At 35.5% G+C, this 22,956-nt stretch overlaps 1 protein-coding gene across 1 annotated transcript in view; it reads left to right on the forward strand.

Annotated features, from left to right (window-relative positions):
* The window catches only part of LOC100120658 (S-adenosylmethionine decarboxylase proenzyme), a 231,299-nt gene that overhangs the window by 104,975 nt on the left and 103,368 nt on the right, over nucleotides 1–22,956 (forward strand). Inside the window, exon 4 of the mRNA XM_031923904.2 lies at nucleotides 19,298–19,400. Coding sequence (XP_031779764.1) covers nucleotides 19,298–19,400 — 103 coding nt within the window. The remainder of the gene's footprint in view (nucleotides 1–19,297; nucleotides 19,401–22,956) is intronic.

Here is a 22,956-nt window from a genome sequence, read left to right on the forward strand (position 1 = left end):
AAGACACTGCTATTACGATGGAATTATTAGAACATGATTCTCAAATTATGGATATTTTCCGGGGGGCTGTGAGGCAGTGGGGGAGCATGCAAATTTTTAAAAATAACATAAACCTGAATGCTTTTTACGTTATTTTGTGGGAGAGGGGGGTCAAGTGGGTGGGCGTGGGGCAGCTGTGGGAGGCTGCGGGGGGCTGTGAGGAGGAGTATAGCCAAAATAACTATATAATATAGGAAGATATTCCCGCGAGCCATGCGAATGTAAACTCCAAGCTGATGTGAATTTTTAATATTTTAACGTTTTCATCAATTATCTATAGTCATCACTATTGATAAATCTCAAATGAGATCTCTACTTTACTTCTAAAATACGCTTATAAAGTTTGTTATGATTAAAAATTATTTTTTAAATAGTAAAACGGTATTCAAAAATAGATACATTGAAGCATTCTAAGCAATATTTTGATTTTAAAATATAAGATATGAAAATTTCAGGTGAGAAACTCATAGTGATTCTACAATCAATAAAGTGCACTTTACGCACACTATATCGAAATATTTTAATCTGACTTATTTAATAATTTAGATAAGTATTAAATAAAATGATAATGAAATAAATTGATCTTTATGTAAGGATATAAAATATAATTTTGTATACAATTACATAATTTTCCATACTTATATCAATCCTTAATGAAACGAAAATTCTGCACATAATAGATTCCATCTAAAGATTTTAGACTAAAACAGAAGATAACTGAATAAAACAGAAATTTTCAGCAGAAGAATGTCGAAATTGAGACAAAGACAACAGTTATTTACAGGAATTATTTGTTTTTTTTTAGTTATTTTTTATTGTTTACTGTGGATGGTACCAGATTTCAACAGTTTTCAACAGCTACGTTGATTAGATTCTATTATGTTATTAAATGCGTATTTTTAAAAAGTTAAGAAAAATGTGTTTAAATCCTTCGTATAATCAAAATCTTCGATAGCTGTTTTGATTGGATACCAAGGATTTAAACACATTTTTTTTTAATCAAAACAGCTATCGATGATAGGTGTTTTGATTAGAAAAAAAACTAGTGAATGTAGAAAACAACATTATAAAATGAAGAAAACTGTTTTGAACTATGAATAAACTGTTGTCTTTACTTATTAATAGTTATTGTCTGTTGTATTAATTTTTTTATTTATTTTCAAAATCTTAAAATTTTATACCTGAAAAAAAAATAAATCCAACTGAAGAATCTAGCTAACTAAATAAAATTGTCTGTGTCTCGATTTCGACATTTTTCTGCTATCATCTACAGTTCATAACTGTTTTCTTCAGGTGTTTTTATTTTTATTTTTCGCTAGGGATTTAAGATATCGTTATTAATTAATATAAAAGTAAATATTATATTATGTATTACATTTTATTACAGAATATCAATGTTATGATTGTTATAATCCTACAAGTTACATTATATTATAAATTTAAATAAAAAAAAGTTCAATTAATATTATTTTATTGTTAGATTTTGTTAATATAATTAATACTGTTGTCAAATAATTATAAAGAGTTTGAAAACATTTTTTAATATTAAAAATTTATTTCTATTTTATTCTATAATTTTAAAACCGGTCCTGTGTACTGGTAACTATAACTACTTGAAACGGTCACGACTCTTCTCGGTCCGGTGCGCGTATATGATTTTAGTTTTTAGAGAAGAGCAATAATCATTTACTGATCTACGTCTGAATTCTGACAACAGATCACAAAATAGAAATAATAATTCTTTATAATAGTATATTATTCTAATATGAGAGAGGTCCGGGATAACGCTCTTCTCGCTTTCTCGCTGCTGCCTACTGCTGCCGCTGGCTAACTCGTGGCGCTGCTGGTGTCCTGCTGTCAGGAGTAGCGCGGGACTTTCATATTGAAAGAGGGGGAACGCGAGATACTCGCGTTAAATCTAAAATTTTATTGAACAAAATTTAGTTTTTAATATTTTTTAAAATATTTTGCGGAGCTTGTACGGGGTGTTACATACTTTTATAGAATGTTGACTGTATTGAATATATTCATTTATACCCGACGGTTATTAATTCTCGTGGAACGTTTTTGAAATTGTGCTTCTGATTAGTTAGAATTTATCAATATGGTAATTTGATTGGAGCATTTCAAAAACGTTCCACAAGAATTAACTACCATCGAGTGTACATCTAATATTTAAGGGGATGTCGTCCCAAAAAACACTGTTTTTCTATTACATAAAACTTTTTGAATGAAGTTTGCAAATAAAAAACCAAGTCTGTAGCGCCGTAGTGTTAAGTTTAATGAATCGTTCTATCAAAAGAAAAATTCGATCGAAGTTTCTGTTTTTCTAGAATTTTAGAAATACAAAATACCCTGTGGCGGATTTGCGAAGCTTTTGCGCCGACATCCCTTAACAGTATATTTAATAATGACACGTCAAATAATTAAATATCATTACAATTAATTTGTAAATCGCGAGCGAGCGAAGCGAGCGTTTTTTGCTAGTGTACTAATTATTTTTGTATCTGTTTTATTTTGCTTCTTTCTTAAAGAAGCTTTGTAATAGTAGAATTTTTAATACCGCTAAAACTTAGATAGAAACGTATTTTAAGGCATTTGGAATTCGAATCACGTATTCTAAAAAAAGGTCGGCGCGGATGGCCGTTATATTTCTGGAACTGCAAGATGAAAAGTAGTCATTTGGCATGTATTTGTGTTTTCTATACCTAAAAACAGCAAAACAATATTTCAATTAGATAATTATGACAATGTTTTGATTAAAAAAAATATTTTTGCATTTTTTTTTTAATAATACTGAGGGGCGCAACAGTGCCCCATGAGCAAGTATAAGTTTTGTACACTGTGCTGTGGGGGAGAACCACGACTTATTATAATTTGAATTAGCTTTTTAACCTAATTGCGTTTTGCTAAGTATCTTATTTTGAAGATTTTAATGAGATCTTTCTAATGTTTATGATTTTTTGCTCGAAATATTGACCTTATAGAAAAATACTTAGGATTGAAAATTAATTTGCAAATATTTCTCAAACCTCGCCTTCCTGATGCTTCTCTTTTGAAGTTCGGACCATCCGATTTTTGGTAATAGTAGGTTAAATCAATCAAGGGTTTATATTTTCAAAGTAATTCCCGAACTGAAATACACGTTCATTATGTATGACCACTCCGCAAATAGAATTTCCAGAGCATCGTTTCGTTTCAAAGTCCGCCTCACATGATTTATAATAAGTTCGGGTTGAATATTTTGCTTTCTGCTGCTGTGCCATTTGGAATCAACAAGTTGTTTTGATTTTTATATTGAATATATGTGGTGTCGCATTTTAAGTATCCAGGCTGCGAATGTGCTTCGATAGGTGTTGTATGATAATAAACTCCGACGGATTATTGGAAAAGGTAACCGAGAAAATTCGTCTTTCCGTTGGATAATTGTCTTTTCATCATACGTGCACAAAAAAGGCCAATTTCCATGCATGTAAAATGAATGGAAAATTGAGTTTTCTTTAGCAGCGGGAAAAAACTACTCCCTTGAGAGGAAAACACTTTTTCCTCCCAAGGGAGTAGTTTTTTCCTCACTCTACTGCCTATTCGATAGATGTGTGTGTCTATATAAGTATTTTGAAAATTTTGAAAATTTCCAAAATTTTCGAAATTTTTAACATTTTTGAAATTTTCAATATACTATTGTTTTACTTTGAAAAGTCCTCGAATTTTCCATTCCTTTCATATGCATGATAAGTGGCCTATTCGTGCACTTATCATAAAAAGTACGATGTGCAACAAGGGGGGAGTGGCTTTTTCAGACTCGGGTGATGTTACGAGGCGCCGTAGGCGCCCTCGACTCCCACTCGTGCTCAAAACATCACCCTCGCTCGCAGGAGAAAAAGCCAATTTTCCCCCCTAGTTGCACAATATACTATTATTCTACCGATAGCAAACTATACAAAGAAGGTACTTGTGCCTCCGCTAGTGTATCGCTTGTCAAGATTTTTGTGTTTAAGCGCTAAGCGACCGTCAGTAAATTGCAAGGTGGATCGCCAGTGACATAGATAAGAAGTGTGAATCTTGGATACAGAAGGTATGAAATGGACACAGCAGCGTCCTGGATCAAGGATCATCCTGGGACTCTCGACTCACATTGATGGACTGAAGAGAATACCGACCAATCACTCTATAGAACATGCTTGCCTGTGACACAAAGTACGAGATCGACAGCGTGATTGGTGGCCATTCCAAGCTCGGTTACAACTCCATCGAACTCTCGCCGCTTAAGCTCGACAACTTTTTATCTTATGTTAAAGCAACTTTAAATGAGCGGAGCGACGCTGCATTGATCATGGTAAACCTAAAATTGGTTATATGCCTCACAGGTCATTGGTGCAGCGGAGTTCGCCACAGCCGCTATGACGGACAGCAAGTGACACTTGGATTTCGCGTTCATAACAAAGTCTAAAAAGGATCAGAAGGCTGCGCTTGAATGATATAAATGAACATGAGAAGGAAGAGGTAGACTTCATCAAGGAGCCGACGCTTCCCCAGGAGATCGGCAGTACCAGAGACCATCCAGTGTCAAGCTCGGCATACCCACGACATTCCGCAATAAGTTTAGACCTACCACTGATACTGCCGCTCACCAGCATCATATATTACGGCCTACGCTAGCGTACCGCCCAACACGAATTATTTGTCTGTACTCTGTATAAGTCTCAAGCGCTCGCTAGCAACTCAAGTACTTAATTATATCGCATAGATCGTCACAGACACGACGTATACGAGAATTTTAGGAACAGAGAGTAACGACAGTAGCGTGCTTGGAACCCTTGGTTCACATCGATGAACTGCAAACTAGGCACTGGCAAATTGCTACATGACTTGCTGGACTGAGACACATCAAGATCGAGCTGACAGCATGCGTTATCATTATTATTACGTTTAATTACTTATCCGGAGTCGAAAATGAATGACAAGATCTTTCCTTTTCCTTAAAGCTGTTTGAACTTCGACATGAGAGTGACTGTGACGCCACTCCGATTATGGTCGACTCCTTGAACTCAATAAGGCCTTACATATCATCGGTGCATCAGAGTTGAGCTGACCAGCAATAATGAACGCCGGAGACGCTCCATAACTCTGACGGCCAACAAGCACATGCGCTGAAGGCCATGTAGATGGAGAAATCCGCGCTTAAGCAAGCAGCAGCTGCCGAATGGTGCGTCAAACAATCGGCGCCTGAGAACGAATACAAGTTGGAACGCGATCGACTATGGCAACAATCTCATCAAGTTCGAGGACGAGGCGGAAGTGGACGTCAATGAACCGACATGTTCCCAGAGATCGGCAGCGACGCAAGGCTGACCAGCTTCAAGCTTAGCATACCCGTCACATCAGACAAAAAGTCCCAGCCCACTATGCTGCTACTGTTTGGCCGATATACAGCAGCAATATTTAGCTATATAATATTGCCGCCTCCTACTAAGACTAGCATAACTCGGATTTCCAAGTTTACTAAAAAAGGAGCAAAAATTTTGAGTTTTGATAGTCTTCGTAAAAAGCGACAATATTAAGTAACAGCTACGGCCTCTTGAGAAATTGTTTGAATCAAAAACATTACTTCATAAGTTTATATAATCAAACTCATTAAAAGATTATAAAATCATTTCAAAAAACACCTTTCCAAGGTAAAATGTTGGCAACGATACGTTATATGTCTATTCCATCCAATCTGTACCTTAGTATTATAATTATAATTTCTCCTCCAAAAAGTTATGAAATCCTTAAAGAAATTATCCAATATCCAACTTACAAAAGTTTTTCTGTATTTTTATCAATATATGTTAATAAATATAGTGAAATCAGTTTCAAAAAGATCAAGTGTTAAATTCAGCACATTGACGACAATCATTTCAAATTACTCAAGGAAGAATTAATCTCACTATAAATTCCCGTCGCCTTATAGTTCATCGATTAAACTCGAATTATGACTTTAAAGTATCAATCTGTGAGATAATATTAATTAAAATTATAAAAAAAATTTCTTATAATCTATTTAAAGAAGAGATACGTAACCTCAAATGTGAATAATAATGCAACAAAGCAAAACAACGCGGTAAATATTGATGAGAGAAAGTACAGTTTTGTTATTAGGGGGTTTTCGGGGTCGTTGAACACGAATATCGCGACGGCAATACTCTCATAAGTACCTAGTGCCCAGGGTAGACAGTATTAATGTCGTCTCCTGGAGTTTTACGAAAAATAACAATTGGGGGTTTTTTAGGTCACTGAATACGAGTGAAGTGACAATAATGGCTTTCTAGGTACCTGGTGTCCAGGGTAGACAGTATTAACATCGTCTCCTGGGATTATCTTAAGTATTGCACCATATCCATACTCAGTGGCCCCAGAAATCCGTGAGTAACGTATTTCACTTAATTACTATTAAATTACCACAAAACTCCAGAAGATGACGTTGATGCTATTCACCCTGGGCACTAAGTACCTCAAGGAGCGTTGATGTCACGATATTCGTGTTCTGCGATCGCAAAAACTCTCGAGTAACAAGTTTTGACTGATTATGTTTCAATATCTCTCAAAACTCCAGGAGACAACGTGATACTGTCCACCCTGGGCACCAGGTACCGTAGGGAGCGTTGCTGTCGCTATATTCGTGTTCAGCGACCTCAAAACCCCCCCAATCAACGAGTAACGACAAAAAAGTCGTTAATTTTCCGTGAATCTCTTGGAGATGACGTCGATACTGCCCACCCTGGGCACCAGGTACCTCGGGGAGTGTTGTTGTCGTCATATTCATGTTCTGCGACCACAAAAAGCCTCCAAGTAACGAGTTTCGTCTGATTATTTATTAAATTCCCAAAAAAACTCCAGAAGACGACGTGATACTGTCCACCCTGAGCACCAGGTACCTCGGGGAGCGTTGCCGTCACGATATTCGTGTTCTGCGACCTCAAAAACCCCCGAGTAGCAAAACTGGGCTTATTTCCATAAATATTTATGGAGTTCTTATTTATTGTCTCTTTCGCTGCACTTTATATAGGTTATGATCGCATTCGACGCGCATATTAACTTATTATAAGCTTAAAATTGGTTAAAAATTGGGTTATTTTTAACGAAAGAAATAAGGTTATTCTTACTAAGCAAGCCAACGCCTAAGCTAATTCTTCTACCAGGGGTGCTTTTGAAGTAATTGTAAAAAGATTTTAAAACTGATATGTAATAGAAAAACAGTTTTTTTAGCGACGACATCCCCTTAAAGAAGGATCAGAACAGGAGTTGATTAATAAAAACTTAAACACAACTTTGACTGCATGGTTTGAACTAAATGCAAACGATCCGCAAGCTAGACAGTACTTGTATGTTGATATACCATATTTTTACGTTTTCAATGAAAAAACAAAGAAATGGACACCAAGAAAAAGAGTTTGGAAGCCAATTATAAGTAGAATGTACTTTGTAAATCCTAAGAATCGTGAAATATTTTTTTTAAGATTATTATTATTACATGTAAAAGGGGGACGTAGCTTCCTCCAACAAAATTTATGGTTCCAATAAATACAATATTGTTCAAATATACAGTATATTAATGATTTTTAAAATACGTTCAATCTTAATTATTTTACTGAAAGAGCAGCAGTCACAATATCAAATCATATAATTTTCATGAAAAAATTTAAACCTTATTATTTTAAATACTATAGGGTCCTCATAACCTCATAAAATCATGAATTTTCTCAAAGGATTCTCAACTTTAGTTTGCGAGTTAGAAGGATTAACAAAAATAGTAATTTTCAGTTATACAGGGTGAGAGACAAAGAATTTAAATCATAATATCTTTTAAATTAAATAGTTTCATAAGCTGCAAAAAGAACCTAGCCGAGGTGATCAAAAGATCGATATTTTCCTGAAATTCAAACTTAAATAAAGCCTTTTTACTCTCGTAATCGTACGACATAGAAAATCCATATTTTGTAGTTTTCGATTTTTAGCTCTAACACTAGTCATTAAAATGGTTTAACATTTTTACAGTAAATAGACATTATTGTTTGTTTTTGTCATACATTTTTCCAAAACGTTTGACAATTTAGTTTTGGAGATATGAAATTTTTTTTTTTAAATCAAATTTAATATCATAAAAATTGAACGGAACGGTCAATCTGGAAAATCTTGCGGGCAAAGTAGACAATTTTATGCTCTTTTAGATACACTATTGTTGAATACATTGTATGAATCATATCATCAAAAAAAAGCAAAAATATTCTTTCGAAAATCGAATAATGAACATAAAATAGTCTGAATCATAAAAAAAATACCGAATTCAGAATCAGAAAACATATATGCATGTCAAATTTTGTTACAATCGGTCGCGTGATTCCAGAATCATAACAGTATACATACACATACCCACATATACATACAAACACACACACACACACATCCGCACGGACATTTTCTAAAAACGCATAATTCGAACTCTAAATACCTCCAAATGCGTTTCTACGAAGTTTTAGCAAAACTGATAATTTTACTATTACAAAGCAAAATACAAATTTTACTATTACCTCTAGGAGGAAGGTAAATTAAAACTTACTGAAATCGAAAAAAAATCTATATTTGGTTGGTAACGCTTCAAAACTTAAAGATCAAGAAGTCCAGCCTATTATAGAGCAATTTGATTTCCACGAAACAAACCTGTTTTTGTTTAAAAAGCTTTATAAGAATAAATGTCTGTACACGGCGGAATTATCCAATTTTATTTACATGTAATTCAATGCGATTGTCAGAAATTGTGTAAGTGCGCAGGTCAAAATTTTGCCGCCATAAAGACGCGCAGGGTAATAAATCCTTCATCTGTAAATATTCCAGGAATTAAATTACAATATATCTATTAGTGTACTAAAGTGTATGATGCACTTATTATGATTGACGTTAAAAATGTGCAAAGCGTTTGTATTTATATTAATATTGATAACGAAAAATGTTACATAATCCAACCTGTAAATACATTAGAATTTGAATAAACACTCTGAATATTTTGATTTATTCTCCTATTAATATTATGCAAAAAAGAAAATTTTTACACATTTGTCGAAATATCGCAAAAACATGGGGAAAACATGGACAGTACATGAAATATTTCAATATTAATATTGTTCCCATATATTACCAGTATAAGTTTCCAATATATATCACATACATTGCCAATACTTTCGATTTTTACGCGGGTCATTTGATGCTTAGTTGCTTATTGACGTTTGTAGCGATGTTACCGATCTGCAGCGAGTCGTAGTTGGTTTTCCGGGTTAGTTAATAACGATGTCTATTTTACCGATGAATCTCGGTATCGTTAGACTCAATGGATAATCAGTGTGGTTTATATGCTTTTTTATTTTATTTTTTAGGACCTAACCATTCTCACTGTCATTAGCCGTATAATTAGTATTATAATTACTATTGTATTTTTCATTATCATATAGGCAATTTACACAGCATCACTCTTGGGTTTGTTTGCAGTTTATAGAATAATGTGGTCCAAAGCACTTTAGGCATACATTGTCATTTCTGCATTTATTACCACTATGTCTAAGTCTTCCACAGTTGTAACAAGGTCTCACATTGATATTATCATACACTTTACGGTTTTGGTATCCGATGAAAACTTTGCTTTTGTTCTCTTTGATATGCTTGTAAATTTCTGCTGACACTTCAATTAGGATACTGGTTTGCTTGCTTTTGGGGTTAAAGAACTTATGCAGCACTTGAAATTCTGTTTTCTTGAAATTCCTTTCATTAATGTCGGCTTCTAATGCTTCCTCATCCATTTATTCAAAATTATATCAAAATTATATTCAAAATCTAGTCCTACAATTTTCATTTTTGGTTTTCTGATTTCTTATTTTTTCTATTTTAAAAATGGAGTTTAATTTTTCTTTAAGTATCTTCTCAGCTTCAAGTACACTAATTTCATTCATGCAGTCTATTCGAACTTCAGTGTCATTTTTGAATATTATTTTTTTGTTTGCACAGTTTTCTTTTTTATTAGATGATGTATTACACACTATTTTAGGTCGTTTTTGTCTTCTGGATTTTTCTTTTTTACAATTATTTTAAGAATCTGGTTTGGTTTTGAGTTGATTGCATTTAATATTTGGGAGTAAGTTGGTTTTATTACGTTTTCTTCAGATTTAGTTTTATTCACTATATCACTTAAAAGCTTTTTTTTATCCTTAAGTTCAGTTACCAGCTGCTTTAACAGTGTGTTTTCAATTATCAATTTCTCTTGTTCAGTTTCACTTGATACATCTAGATTTGTGTTATCGATATTATTTATTATTTCAGTTAAGTAATCTTCTTTAATTTTGTCCATTTGTTTAAGTTTTATTCGAGCTCTTATGGATTTTGCTGTAGAGTTCAGTGCCACCTCATCTTTATTTGAGGTTAACTTCAATCAAATCTTGGTCTTCAGGACAGATTACTAGCACATTACTTATCTATTTTACGAAAATATATACATCGTATTAGTTTATATTGATTTGAAATATCGAGATATATCAAAAGAAATTTAAAGAGTAATACGTACAAGACATGAGTTTGAACAGCTGCGTATCCTTAAAAATTTTTTTAGTTGAATCTATAATAGATTTTCTTGCTGCTGTGCATTGCAGTGCAACGTCTTTTTCATAATTGCCTCTAGCATTGATACAAAACTCCTCGATAAACTGCAGTCTTTGAAATCAACCAGTGACATCAAGTGATCACGCTGAAAAACATGAAAAGCAAAATTTCATTAGAATATAAAATAGATATATAGTTTGTCTTTACCAATAAAGTATTTATTGGTAAAGACAAACTATACTTCATCTGAAAATCTTGGTTTTTTCCATTTATCAAACTTGTGACTTTTTGGTTTGTCAAGAAACTCTCAATATTTTTGATATATTTGAATACGTGTAAGTTGTTCCTTTAAAGTCGTACTCTCTTCGAGCATACTTAATAGGTGTAAAACAATCGAAGCTTCAAAATCTAAAATTTCATATTTTAGACGGAGGCCAGAGGGTCTGTGTACATTTTTTAATTTTAGCTTCTCTCATATTTTTATTATTATAACAGACATAAAATATTATAATTGAAAGAATAACCTTGCAATAAAACGTTAGATTCTGATGATCTGCTTTTTCTTTCATTCATAACTGTAGCTTCTTCATTTTCAGAAGTAACGTCATCAGTATCAGAAACTACTGATTGCCTACTCTTGGATCTGACAACTTTTATCGGTGAACCTTTACGCTTTCTAAAAGCTGAATCTTCTTTTCCATCTTTAGAAATAATGTTTTTCTGTGAATTATCAGAGTTAGAGCGACCACTCTTATTCTCTTTGTTTTCATGAATCTGATCAATGGACGCTGAATCAGATTCAAACTGTTCCTTGACTTGATTACTTTCCCTTAGCAATTGTTGCTGCTTTACATAATTGCAGTATCTTTTCTGCAGATCAGCAGCGGTTTTATTCTCTGACTGCGTTAACACGCATTCTTCTTCTGCAATTTTCTCCAATTTTATCAAGGCTTCTTCATAAGTTGCTGTGAACAAAATAAATAAATGTTGCAATTAAGTTTTACTTTAACATTGAGAAAACAGTATGAATGACAGTTTTCCAACAGATGATTGTAAATAATATTTTGTTTTCCCCGTTGAAACGATCAACGTTGAATCAATGCTGATTTCAATATTGATTTCAGTCTGAAATCACTGTTGATTCCATACTGATTCAATGCTGAATCAAAGTTGAATTAGTCCGCAAACGCAACGTGGATTCAGCGTTGATTTTAGACCGAATTCAGTGCTGGATTTCAGGGTTCAATCAGAGTTGAAATAAATAATTGTAAAAAAAAGATCGCTGCGACCTGGGCTCAAACCCGAGACCTTTTGATTAGTAGAGGAATGACTTGACCAATTAGCCATTTCGACACTTACATTTGTATGTCATAATGTAACATAAACGGAATCCTATAGAGCGAATAACCAAAAAATAACCTACTCTATCATGATCTTTATAATAATACTGGACTGGACCCTCAACTGGACCTCTCTGTGCACTCGGGAAGGTACCCAGCTTCGAGACTATTTGGCTAAGTGGTCAAGTCGTTCGTCTAATAATCAAAAAGTCTTGGGTTTAAGCCCAGGTCTCGGTGGTTGTTTTTTACAATTTTATTTCAACCTTGATTGAACTTTGAAATCCAGCACTGAATTCAGTCTGAAATCAACGCTGAATCCACGTTGCGTTTTCGTACTAATTCAACTTTGATTCAACATAGATTCAGCATTGAATCAATATGGAATCAACGCTGATTTCAGACTGAAATCAGCATTGATTCAACGTTGATCGTTTCGACGGGGTTAATATTATCTGCACGGCCACGAAAATCTACTGTAAATACTGGCCATTCCGATGGAGGATCACACATATTCCTGACTAAATTATGAAGTAACTGTATATCTTAACCTTCTATTGGGCTTTTCATAAATGGGGTAACGCATCTTTCTTTCTTAGGATTATAACTTAGCCATTGAGATGGAATTATGTCCACACTCTCTGTCTGGCGTTTTCTTCCTCATAATCAGCCATCCTGTTAATAAATTTTAAGTTATTATTAATATTTTGTTTTATTAAATATCATGTGCTTATCAGAGAGAATAACACACATGTAAGGTTAGGTTTTAAAACTATCTTGTTATTGCACCGACTTCACAAAAGAATAACCTCCAGGCTTCTTTATGGATTTTCAGTTATGCATACAAGCAATCAAAGAAAAATGGCGCGGAAATTTGAATTTTGATAGAATTACAGTTATGTTAGGTTAGAGTAGTCATTCAAGAAAAATTTAGATTGAGCTTTAAATAAAAATGTACGAATAATTTAAAAGACAGTAATATATGAATATTTAGCTATTATCTGAGAAAGCTGACCTTACATCCGATTATACATGCAGTTAAGTACACGTACGTTTCTAATGTAATAGAGGCACAACAAAACACTTCCTCAAAAGCTGAATAGCTGACTTGAAATTTTACAAATTTTTTTACAATATTATGTAGTGGAACTATTTGAACTGCCGTTGACAAGCGTTTAACTTCAAAAATGTTTAATACTTGTGAGTCACACGGCTCAGTAAATACTGATTCTTTCTTCTCATATTTTTTAACTTTTACAAAAATATTATCAGTCAGTTTGCAAAATTCATGTATTTCTGTGACACTATTATTCTGAAGTACAACAATGTTATTTGGATGAGCGTCACTTAGAGTCATTCCCTTGTATTTTAATTTTACAATTTTCTTCTTCTTTTTCTTGCGTACGTCTAATTTAGGAGGAACACTTACAATTGCCGGATAATAATTTTTCTTTTCATATAATCTCCGGCAATATTGAGCTACAATGTGTTTCGGTGATTTGATAGCACTACTTATTTCACCTAGGTATGACTCGAATACAAATGCACTCAAAGTGTTAAAATTACAGTTTATAGATTCAACATCATCACAAATATGCAGTAAGTTGTGCACATTTAATAACACAAACGTTTTTCCATATATTTCACTAGCTTCCGAAACAAAATCTTTTAAGTAACCACGTACTTGAGCAATATGACGTAACGGATTGGGTTCACTCAAAAGTCTACATGAAACGACTAGCAACATTAAATGATTGTATACCTTATTTGATAATACTTTTTTGATTATAACTGGAGCAGCATATAGCAGGAAAAACTTGAATTCAACTGCTTTGTATTTTTGAAATTGATTTCTTGATCTCATATTTCTTGGGAATTCTATGGGGAATATCTTTATTAATCTGCAAGATTCTACGGCGCAATTCAGTTTTCAATGCTTCACTTATTCCCACTGGATTACTCGATGGTTTTAGTATATATTCTAGAATTCTCTTGACAACTCATAAGTACATTAAGTGCATTAGGTCCAAACTAAACTGATTGATCATATTGATTAGCGGATCTATATTACATAAAGCTGATGCACCATTGTGATGATTTGCATCAACAAAGTTTCTGAAATCTGCATCAGTTTTAAAGGATGCATCTGTTCCTAGAAACACGGTTACCTTTTGAAATTTTTTCCCAATATTCGACATCTTTCACATGCATTATATGCTGAGTGTCCTACTATGTTCTTAACAAAAGAACGTGCTGGACTGTCACATACAAAAAATTTGATTTTTACGTTAGAAAGCTTTGTTCCTATCAGTACTCCGTCTTTTTGCAACAAATTAACTTCTTTAATAAACTTTGTAACACCCCGTACAGGCTCCGCATAAAAATTATAAATTATATTTAAAACTAATTATCGTGGAACAAAATTTTAGATTATACAAGAGCATCTTAGGCTCCCCCACTCCAAATACGAAGCTACGCGCCACAGCTGACAGCTGAGCTCAAAGCAGCAGTACAACAGCAGCGCCACGAGCCAGCCAGCGGCAACAGCAGCAAGCAGCAAGAAAGCGGGGAGAGCGCGCAACACGCGCCTATATCTATATAGACCGAGTGGTGAGCGCAGCGGTGCAATTAAAATAAAAGAAGGAGTAGAGAGCGAGCGGCGGCGCGGCGTGCGCATTATATTATAAGTGTGTAAATGAGTTTTATATATAGGTGTGAATAAGTGTGTGCAAGTATGAATGTGATAGTTTTTCCGGCGGCTCGATTCTCGCTCTCTCCGTGGCCCATAAAAGGACCCGCACAACCCGTACTAGTTCACTAGCCGAAGCGCAACTTAAGCGCCAGCGCAACTAAAACGCCTAGTCCCTGCTCTTGAGCAAATTACGCCTTGAGAATATAAAAGACTTAGAATATTTTCGAATATTTCCCGAACTTATAAAATTTCTGTATCTCAAATACTTATAAATTTGTCGAGTCAAAACTGATAACGCAACTAACGCGTATCTGTCGAGAACTTAGTATCATCCTTGAATTTGAGCCCAAAAGAACCATTCGTTCACTTGGAATCCTACTCCCAGTAGAAAAATCCACAAAACATAGCACCGAGAGCCACAATGAGCCAGCAGGGATAATTAAGGTTTTAGCACGGTATTTAGCAAGTTAAAGGTATTTATACTAAATATCACTAAAAAAATTTCAAATTATTTACTTTGATTTTGTCATTTTTACTCATAATTCTTTTTTTTCAGGATTTAAAGGTGTTGTGTCCCCTTAATTTTCTTTTTCTAGAAATAAAGATAAAAAAAATTAACTTTTAAAAAAGTAAAAGGTTAGGCGAAATTTAATAAACTTGACTTTGTTAGATTGATCTCAGTTCTTTTTTATCTGTAATTTTGTTGCGGAATATATCAAACTCGCCTAACCTTTTACTTTTTTAAAAATTAATTTTTTAGAGATTTCAATCCTTTTTAGTACATTTTTTTGAGAATTTCATATTCGACGTCGTAACAATAAAATATAAGCATCTTTAGCATCTTTCGACCACAGCTTTTATGTAACATTTTTATCACCAACATGAAATCACTGATTGTTTTGATATACACTATCCAGACCTCGTCATCGGCCACCCCGTACACCTAGACGCCGTCCTCGTATAATTTATTTACCTAGACACCAAAAACCACGGAGCGCTCCAAATAGACCTCGTCATCAGTTACCCTGTACACCTAGACACCGCCCTTGAATGATTTTTACACCTGGACACCGAAAACAACCTGAATCTTGTCATCGGCTACCCTGGCAAGCTAGTTACTGTTACTGCTCCGGATCGCAGAACTATAAACTTTTAATTTAATACGACGCCGCAGTAATATTTTTTTGTATGTAACACCGCAATTATATGAGAAATGTGATGATATGTAAAAAAGGTGAAAAAGCAATTCCCTATCATTTTTGATGCGCAGCTAACGTCACCGTCCTTTTACACTGGAGGCGGCTAACTTCACCGTCCTTTCACACTGGAGAAAAAGATAATGATTTGAGCTAATCGTATACAAGATTGTTTATATTATATAAATGACAGCGTTTTTTTTTTTGACAATTTCTATTAAAAATTACTGATTAGCACACGAATGTGATAATATATCAAAATCACTTAGAAACAATTATGGGCAGTATCGTTTTTCTTAAATGTAAAATCTCGGATACCAATATAGAAGTAAATAGTGTCGCGGGTGCCAAAGCTTCGTCTGCTTCTCAAACTCGCCTTTGTGGAGCCACCGCGCCACTTGATAGTTTCGGTTTTGTGGCTGACTAGTTTTAGGCTTGCCTCTCCTAGCCATTCGTGCATTTGATGAATAGACTTCTCAGCTATGTCTTTTACTTTTTTTTTGTGCTTCGCTACCACCACTACTGAAATATCGTCATCAAAGCCCACCAGTGTTGCTCCTTTCGACAGTTCCAGTCTTAGTACCCTATCGTACATGATGTTTCAAATCGGTGGGGTATTCTTCCAAATATACAAAGGCTCCATAACGAAATCGTGTTTTCATTTGTAGAATATTACTAGCTTCAGATGACATTAATTCTGTCTTTAATGCATAGATTTGTTTGACGCAATCATAAAGAGAGTTCCAACTCATTTCCACTGGTCGCTTTAATGATACTTTCAAAAAGTTAGTTATTGTTTCGCATTTTTTCGGAGAACTCTCAAACATTTCCAAATCTCCTCGCATTTGTTAATAGAATTTTCATAAAAATGTTTTCCGAAAACATTAACAGTGTCCCACACAGGCACCGCCAGACGGCGCAACACTCCACAGCACTGCCGGACGGCCTGATAGGCACCGACGTTTCGATTTTGATTCGATTTTTCTAAAACAACTTAGATCACGAAATGATAACTCACATGGAATTTTAAAATTTTTCAAATAGTATATCGTGTATCAACTTGATACATAATATATTTAAATCCCTTGATAAAATATTGTGTATTAACTTGATACACAATATTTTATCAAGGGCGTTAAATCGGCTTTTTTAGATCGAATGAGATTTTTCATTTCTTTTAATTATAAATTATAATTATAAGCCATATAATTGATAATTAAAATTTAAATTATTAATTATAGGATATATAATTGATAATTAAAAGATATAATTATCAATTATAGGCCATATAATTGATAATTAAAAGATTTAATTATCAATTATAGGCCACATAATTGATAACTAAAAGTTAGAATTATTAATTATTGAATTAATCAAATTAAAAAAGTAATTAATTAGTTACAACCCTGGGAATATTCACTTTTCTAGACATGAATTGTACAAGTCTATGAAGACTTCTGTGTGGGTGTGAATAGCATGCTTCAATGCAATATTGGGAATGCCATTCATCCCTGGGGCCTTGTTGTTTCCTTCTCTTCTGCAGGCGGCTAATAGTTTCTTAATCGTAATCGGCAGAATAGTCTCTTCCTTCATGCCTCTTTCAATGACAATTGGTTATTCCAGTTGACTGGGGAACAGTGTGGTCACTACTCGATGTAATAGTTCCGGGCATTTTGAAGGGGCATGGAGCTTCCTTTAATCTTCTTCATTACTATTGTATATGGTCAACCCCAAGGGTCGTTCAATCCCCTCATGTAACTCCTTAAGACACCGTCTTTTGTTTTCGCAGATTGTCCTCTTTAAACTCCTATTAGCATCCTACATTTCTTGCTCGGAGGTATCTAATATTTCCTGGCCTCTTCCAGTTTAATAGGCGGCTACGCTACTAGTGCGAACTCCACAAAGAGGAGTGACGCTTTCGAGGGCATATAGACGGTCCAGATCCAGGCCTAGGCACCTCGTCCCCCGCATCAGATCGCGTCTGAGTCAACCAATACTTCTCAGTGCTAATTCGGCACATGTCGAAGACAGACCCTCAAGCTCTCCGGGACCTGCGGGCTGAGTGCGATCACGTGCACTTACTGCTCGCCAAGTCCAACCCAGCGCTCGCTCTAGAGCGCCGCCAGCGTCGGAGTCCTCCAATAGCCGACGGCGCCATCCAGACCAGCACCAGTGCGCCAGGACAGCAGCGCACAGACGGATCTTCCGCTCCTCGCCGCTCCAGCGCCTTAGCCGAGGCCAGACAACCCGGAGTCGTCATCCGACGTGCTGAACGCCAAGTGGCCCGAACACCTGGAGCTGGTGGACATACTAGCGCGGTCCTCGGCTCATCCGGACCTCAGAGCGCTTCTTCCGCGCTTCCGGACAACCCCGACTCCAGTAGCTGCAAATCCGCCAACAATGCTGCAGATTATCAGCCGCAAGATAGCGGCAAAGCAAGCTGCTCAGCAGGGACACGCAAGACCGCCTACATCTCTCCGAGGAAAAGGAAGCAGGCAGGGAAGCCGTCTCCGACAAAGTAGAGACCGACTGCTCCCAGGCCACTGGGACAGCGTCGGAAGCCGAGGATAATCTTTAACCTGATCCTCGAGACCCCGCTGCTACTTCCACCAGGAAAAACGGTGGCTTGCACCCCTCTCTCCCGGGTGCTCCTGGTCGAGGAGAAGACTCTTCCGGAGCCTACGGCTACGGTGACGGTTAATCCTGCAACCTCCGACTAAAGCGCTCCGCGCCTCTTAGTTATTTTTGAGTGGACCGATCCCTATTTGAGATTGGCCCTGTAACAAACTCAAACACAAAAACTCCTCGGAGTCTCCCTCTCTTTTCCCTCTTGCAAGCTGGGTGGTGTAGCCTTTACTGGGTTGGGTGGTCCTCCCTCGTCCAGACTCGATTCAAGTGTCGACCTAGAGAGTGTCCGCTCTCTGGGCAACGAAAAAGCTAAAAATAAGGAGCCTCGGCAGGTGTCACTGACTGCCTGCCCTCTCGTCATTTACTCTGCCTGTCTGAGATAAGGCCCTTCTCCACTTCGCTCTCCAAAAAGCGAACTCCGCCATGCCAGCGGCTGCGTGGCGCAACGAACTTGCGCACACGCCTCCCTCTACTCAGCCTTTTCAGGCCACCCCATTACACCCGCTTACATCACTCTACTCTTTGGCCGAATAAGGAGACCTCAACGCGACGATGAGCATTCGCCTATCCGCCACCCAGGGGACGCGGCCACATACGGGGTATTGGCATCCCCGCGGTATGTGTTTGTGTCTGTATATGAGTGTGCGTGTTTGAGTGACTGTATACCGTAATATTTTTTTTGTAGAATTTGTTATATACATATATCTATTGCTTTACATAAATAACAATTATGCATAGACAATGCGATATTTCTTAAACGATTGCACTTTTATATTTTTCAGGATCTATTTTACTCACGAAAGAACTACAAACGTCCGGAACTGCAAATGTCTCCACATCATGCCTTCGAAGTGGAAGTAACGTTACTAGACACTTTCTTTCCTGGTATGTCAATCTTGGTATATCCTAAAAGTTTTTTTTACATAAGCTTACTTATCACTCGGCAATTTCCAAGAGCTTAAAACGTTTTGCGGTCGATCGACTAGGTGCCAAGGTTTTGAACTAATTCCTAAAAAATATATTGCCTAAGCCATGTAAAATTGTCCAATCCTTACTTATGAACTCTTTGAGGTAGTGCTATCGGTACTGCAGCAGTAAACTAGCGTACACTTTATTTTTTACTTATTTATTTTATATTCAATTAAATATTATTAAAATTATCATGTACGTACGGATGTATGTACGGAAACAGACCTAATGTCAATGATTAATTGCAAGGTTACAGTTCTAACCATAAAAAAACAATATTAAAGTGCTGCTTTGACTTCTTTTTTAAACTTAAATTCAAAATTTGTATTTACACTCATTTAGATATCTATACCATAATAATGCAATTTAGATTAGCCAAAAACATTGCAAAGGACGGTTTAGCCGTTTTTTACTTCCAATGTTAATTTAAATCGACTTCAAAGCTTATTAAAAAAAGTACTGTTAAGTCTATGGTACTAACAAGGGGAGACTATTTAGTGAGTGTTGTTTCTGAACATTTGAGCTGCAAAGGGACATAAGACCATTATTATATGCAAATTTGTAAAGTGATCTTGGCCTGTCGCAAGGTTGCTGCATGAACGTCTACATAACATATAATTAGAAGTTATCATATACAAAACCGTATACACATCACACTTTGTTAAGAAAAATGAATCTCATTAAAGTAAAGATAGATATAGTGGATCCTGCTACTGGAAGACATTAGTATTATATATATATATATATATATATATATATATATATAATACTAATGTCTTCCTGTAGACTACTAAGAGAGGAAACGGGCAATTTCTAACGAGGGTGATATTTGCTTGAATCTCACCCGAGGTAGAAATTGCCCTCCCCCTTGTTATACACTGTACTTTTTTTGGCAAGTGCCTGTAAAGACCCGTTTTCATGCATATAAAGTGAATGGTAAGTTGCGCATTATGACATAAGCCACTCTCTTTCAAAATTTTTTTAAATTTTTCAAATATTTGCTTCATTTTTTGAGTAGCGGGAGGGAATAACCATTTCCTCCAGCTGCGGCGGGAGGAAATGATTCTCTCTCGCACGCTCAAAATGAACAGCTTGCCATTCACTTTAAATGCATGGAAACGGGTCTTTTTCATGTACGTGTTATGAAAAATACTTTTTATCTCGTTTCTCTTAATTGAGAAGGATGTGGATATTCTGCACCAGTGAGATGTGCACAAAGAAACCATCTCTAAAAAGCCGGTTGTACGGGCATAAATCGTGGCATTTCTGGCCCAACAGTGTTTGGAATTTAAGCTGGTTTCCGCGGTCCCCGGCCAGCCAGCGCAACTTTTATGTTTGGTGCAGTAGCATCTCGAAGATCGTTATTTCGTTCGTAAGTTTACCCTGTACAAGGCCGGAGAAAGCAATTTTGCGCTGCTGGCGCTTGATTTGGAGAACATGGAGGCTAACCTCTCTTGATTTAAAGGCTATAGCCGGGTTACTATGGTGAAATGGCCCCCTTGGAAAATGTATATATGTTATATACCATTCGATGGGGGATAAAAAAAAACTCCCATAGCCAAATTTTTAGCTCTCTGCCTAGTGCGCATGCGCAGTAACGTCGATAAACGTGTTTTTTTGATTTTATTTTTTTCTGAAGTCCCTATAGGATAAAAATTTTTTTAAAAATTCACATTGGTGTATTTTTATGTCATGAATAACTGCAATTTTTTTGGGATTACATAACCTCAAATATCGGATCTAAAAAAATTATTAAAGTTTTCAATCGATATTTTGACCCCCTTGTTTTTGAGGTGCAACTTTTTAAGTAGACTTTTTTTGTGTACTTTTTCCCGTTCTTTACGATGGCACTAACGCTTTTTCCTTAAAAATGGTGGCACAACTCGATTTGAGCCAAAAACTGATTTTTTTGCCATTTTTTCACGTTTTCAGCTGGTTATGTTACAATTTAGTTACTAAAGTGACTCCTTTTGAGTAGTTTTGCATATCTTCCCATGAAAACATAATCAAATGAAATATTTTGTTCGCTCCAAGCCGTATTTTTTATATTATCTTACGTTTTCAATGATGGTCTTATCAGAATTTGAGGTAATAAAGGGTTTCTCTCTATATATAAAAAGAATATCGCCGCTGTCAGTGTCTGCTTTTCTCTTTAACCTAAAAATGCCCTCATTTGAGTGATTTAACGCCGAAAAAGGCCATTTTTGGTACCATGTAACCCAAAACTAACCTAAAAATGTCATAATGCAAGGGTTTTCACGCAAAAAAGCCTGTTTTTAGCTAAACATAGCCTTGAAATCGATCGTTTGAGGGTACTTTTGGCGTCTTGTGGTCTTAAAAAGGCCATATTTGGCTTATCTGCCTCTACTTAATTGATTATTCAAAATCTATTGACAGTAATAATTATCAGCTAAAAAGGAATTGAAGTTAAGTATGTTCAATTCGTACAAAGTATAATTTATTATCTTCATAGGCTATTTAAAATAAATTATGGAACGTATACAAGTAGCTTTTTAAAAATAACGAATGTTCACAATAGAAAAAATGATTCACTCATCATTGTCACTATCTTCATCAATACACACTTCAATTTGATCATTAAGAAACATTTTAGACAGAATTTCAGCTGGTCGTATGATTTTTGATAAATATCTTCCATGTGAAAGATAATAGATTATGGCAGCAATATGCGCACAACATCCTATAGTACGGTTACCGTTAGCACAATCACAACAGTGTCTTAAGATGCTAGAATAACCAATACCATTTGGTTTATACTCAACGAAACATTTGTATTGTTTTCTGTTAATATGCCTGGATTGAACTTCAAGTTTGAGAATATTGTTAGTCTCTTTTGAATATCCAATCTTCAAATTATTATCTGCGTCAAGCATTTCCGCTAAGTAAGATATTGTCTGTTTAAGCTGATATGTTCCTGTAAACAGAATTTTCAAATCTTTTATTGTTAATTCAGGAAAGTCTGGTAAATCATCCGAAGTTATTATTTTAAATGGTAGTTTCCGACGACTCCATCTTTTGTCTGCTACTAAAACTGCTAATGTATTTTCAACATTTTTTCTAGATTGCATAGCACTAAATATTTCATCTTGCATGTCTTCATCAGAATCTAGGCGTTTGCCAAACAAGTTATTTAAGTAGCAAGAAATTTTACAATAAGATCCAGTATTTTTCACCATTTTATTATCAAGTTTGTGATCTAATAACCTATATTTTTTCTTTTGAACTCCGTGCACTGCTTCAACAACCCATCGCAGTTTTGTCGTGAATCTTGTTTCATTTGATTCTTGCGTAGAAAGTTGAGATTTTGAACCTTTGAGTGCAGACATCAAAACAATATAACCCATATTTTCTAATTTTTGTTTAATGTCCCTGAAACCTCTATCCAGTATAAAAATGTCCCCTTGGCGAAGAAGTTTCTGTAAAATATTCTGCTTCTCTTCCAATATTTCAA

The sequence above is a fragment of the Nasonia vitripennis genome (assembly GCF_009193385.2).
Source record: "Nasonia vitripennis strain AsymCx chromosome 2 unlocalized genomic scaffold, Nvit_psr_1.1 chr2_random0001, whole genome shotgun sequence".
NCBI lineage: Eukaryota > Metazoa > Arthropoda > Insecta > Hymenoptera > Pteromalidae > Nasonia > Nasonia vitripennis.